The following is a 3067-nucleotide window of genomic DNA, read 5'->3' on the forward strand; positions in this document are numbered from 1 at the left end:
CTCCCGTATAAATTTGCTAAAAATAACAATAAATGTAAAAGTTAACGCACTGGTAAACTAATTCCAACTTAACAATAAAATAGGTTAGATTAAATATTTTTAGGTACATTACTAAACTTGTACATTACTTGGGACCTTAAATAAACAATTTTAAATCGTTTTTATTTAAATTTAGACACTACAAAAAGATTTCCCCCTTGGTTTACAACTATTGTTATGTGTGCCTTCAATATGAATTTCGCAACATTTACAAATTTTGAATTGGTTTAATAATGGTTTGTGCCTTCCCATGTGCTGTGATGTACATTATGTTAAAAAAAACTTTACACATTACTGAGCCTGTTCAATAGTATTGTGGGGTAAGATGGGATTTATCATTTAATATTTCATAATCTTGCTTTAAACAATTAACAACCCCTTTTTAGAATCGCAAAGCCACGGTTATATGAGTCTGTAAATATTGTTTGTTTTCTAGTAAACGGGACGAGAAAAAAGAAAATGGGTATACTACTAAATGGGACGATAAATGGACAATAAAAGTGAATATGTCTCATCCTACTATACTCTAGAGTAGACCCGTGCATCATGTTCCTTACTATATAACTTAAACAATAAATGGAATATATGTATTACATGGGCACTATACACGAAGGAGAGGGGTTTTGCCAATTTCCATTACTTTGGCAGCTGTTAGTTGCTGAGAATGTTGAAAGCACAGCTGTAGGTGCTGTACAACTGTATGTAACTGTATCTCCAGCCAGATATAATGCTTTCATAACAGTAAATGTAACTCCACTATTTGTTGGAGGTTGCGCGCTGCACCCTGTGGAAACAATCATTTTATTTTGTATGGTTGTTTTAAATCATAAATGTTTTTCTCTTAAAAAAAAGAACTTTTATTTTTAATTTACCATACTATTTACTGGCATTTAGAGTTACTTTTTTTGTACGGAAGGTGTTTAAAACAGAATTTTCGTGTTAAAATGACTGTCATTGCCCGGCCACGCAAAAATAAACAAATTACACTCTATCATTCAAATAATAAAAAAGTCCAACCTACCCGCAACACATGTAGGTGCAGCAGGCCATCTCCATAGACCAGTACTGTCACATATATTTATTGTTGTGCCCTGGATCACATAACCTGCGTTACAAACGTAGTTAACTAGGTGTCCAGTGTTGTATAATGCTGGTGTCAGAAGATTGTTCGTTTGTCCATTGCTTGCTATTCGTGGCGGGTCGCTACATTCTGTATAGAAAATTTTGTTAAACATATTTTAACTAATACATTTTGTTTGTAGAAAAAAATAGTATTTATACAGTGTTGGGGTATGAGTATGGCCGATCAACACTTTTATGTTTGCTTTTTGTTTTGTAAAGTTCAATGTTTAACTATGATGTGACTAAAATAAAGAATTGTATTTATTACATCATACACCAACGTTATAGAACATTGGTATTTTTTTATCAATCTTGAAAAAAATCCTTTGATATGTAGCCAGTTTAATATCTGTTTTGTAGCTACCTCTTTAATAACCTATTTTAAAGTTAAGTGACTACCTGCCTTTATTATTTTAATTAATTTTATCTTCGCTACCATATCCGAAGAATTAAATATCATGTTTGTGTTACAATATTTAAATACACTTCCGTTTTGAAAAAGACATTTTTTTGCATTTTTTGTTTGCGAAGAACTAGCTTTAAGATTAGCAACAAAAAATGCCAAATTATTTCTTTTGGACCTTTAATAATATGCCTGGCAGCAACAGAATATTTAAACTTACGTTTGTTGCAGACTGGGGCCCCAAAGTTCCAAGTAAGAGAAGAAACACACCGAACAACTGATTCCGCGCCATCAGCAAACACATATCCAGTGCTGCAAGTATAAGTGACCTGCTCATTTAGATCATAGGCTACTTTGACAGGAGTGAATGTGCCCACACCGTTTGTAATGCTGGCTGGAGCATTACAACCTAAAAAGGTAAGGTTCTGTTTTATAATCTTGTTTGTGTTAATGATCAGGTATTGGGGATTTAGTTAGGCAGATTTAGAAGTCTGTGCTTTTAATATGGGTGAAAATCAAACTAAAAAATAATCTATTCTTTATGTGTTTTTTTTGCGCAACTCGTCAGAGGAAATGAGGTTCCGAATTAACCCTTCAAAAGCAAACAGTTAAGCTATTTCTATTCTATGTGGACATAGTCCTTGTTCAAGACCTGGGATTTATGTACGCCGTTCAGGCAAACTATGTGACTAGTGTGACTTTCCCTTTTTCCTAAGCTAAAGTAGAGCCACAACTTTAGCACCACAAACCAAGGTTCAGGACAAGTGTAAACACAATTAAGCGTATAGGACCACTAAAGCAATAAAACTAAAAAAAACAAAAAAAAACTTCAAAACAAACCATTATCACAACTTGGTGATAAGTTTTGCCACAATCCTGTGTTTAAGCATGTGTTTATGGAGTTGCCAAACAGAACGAATGGTGTAGCACAAGTATACATCACTGTTTCACCAATAGTAAAAAAGGTTTTAGGTGTTGCTGGTCCAGACAGAATAGCACTTGAACTGACAGGTGGTGGCCCACAACCTTAAACGCAAATGGTAAAATTTAAAATAGGCTGGGGAAATTTTAGAAAATTTGGCGCAGAAAAGATGAAGTTTACTAAATGAAATTGCTTCTAAAACTAAAAATGATTTTGTTGTATATTGAACATGAACACAACTTCTGGTACTTCACTTGGTATACTACATTAATTATAGCATGGAAACTTTGTTTATATATAGTATATCATTTTTGAGTATAGTCAAATTACGTACCTGTTGCTGTACATGTAGCTGCTGCATTAGCCCATGCTCCAGTAGATAAGCATCTGTTAGTAGTTGGCCCGGATATGGCAAAGTTGGCATTGCATGCGTATGTTACTGTGTAACCAATGGCATACCTTCCTGATGCAACAGGAACGAAGAAGTCACCATTAGTTGGTCGTGGTGGAAACTGCAGGTGACTAGAGAATGTAGTTTATTAATAATATCACGCCAAGGTGATGTGGTTAGCGCAGACACA

At 34.3% G+C, this 3067-nt stretch overlaps 1 protein-coding gene across 1 annotated transcript; it reads right to left on the reverse strand.

The window, feature by feature from the left end:
* Nucleotides 1-246: 246 nt before the first annotated feature.
* LOC108950674 (sushi, von Willebrand factor type A, EGF and pentraxin domain-containing protein 1-like) lies at nt 247-3030 on the reverse strand. Its single transcript, XM_018816716.2, has 5 exons — nt 2821-3030; nt 2405-2590; nt 1785-1973; nt 1061-1249; nt 247-823 (listed from the first exon to the last, which is right to left on the reverse strand). Exons 2-5 carry the CDS (start codon nt 2502-2504, stop codon nt 630-632), a joined length of 672 nt encoding a protein of 223 aa, XP_018672261.2. The 5' UTR covers nt 2505-2590; nt 2821-3030; the 3' UTR covers nt 247-629.
* Nucleotides 3031-3067: the final 37 nt, after the last annotated feature.

The sequence above is a fragment of the Ciona intestinalis genome, unplaced genomic scaffold (genome assembly GCF_000224145.3).
Source record: "Ciona intestinalis unplaced genomic scaffold, KH HT000560.1, whole genome shotgun sequence".
NCBI classification, from domain to species: domain Eukaryota; kingdom Metazoa; phylum Chordata; class Ascidiacea; order Phlebobranchia; family Cionidae; genus Ciona; species Ciona intestinalis.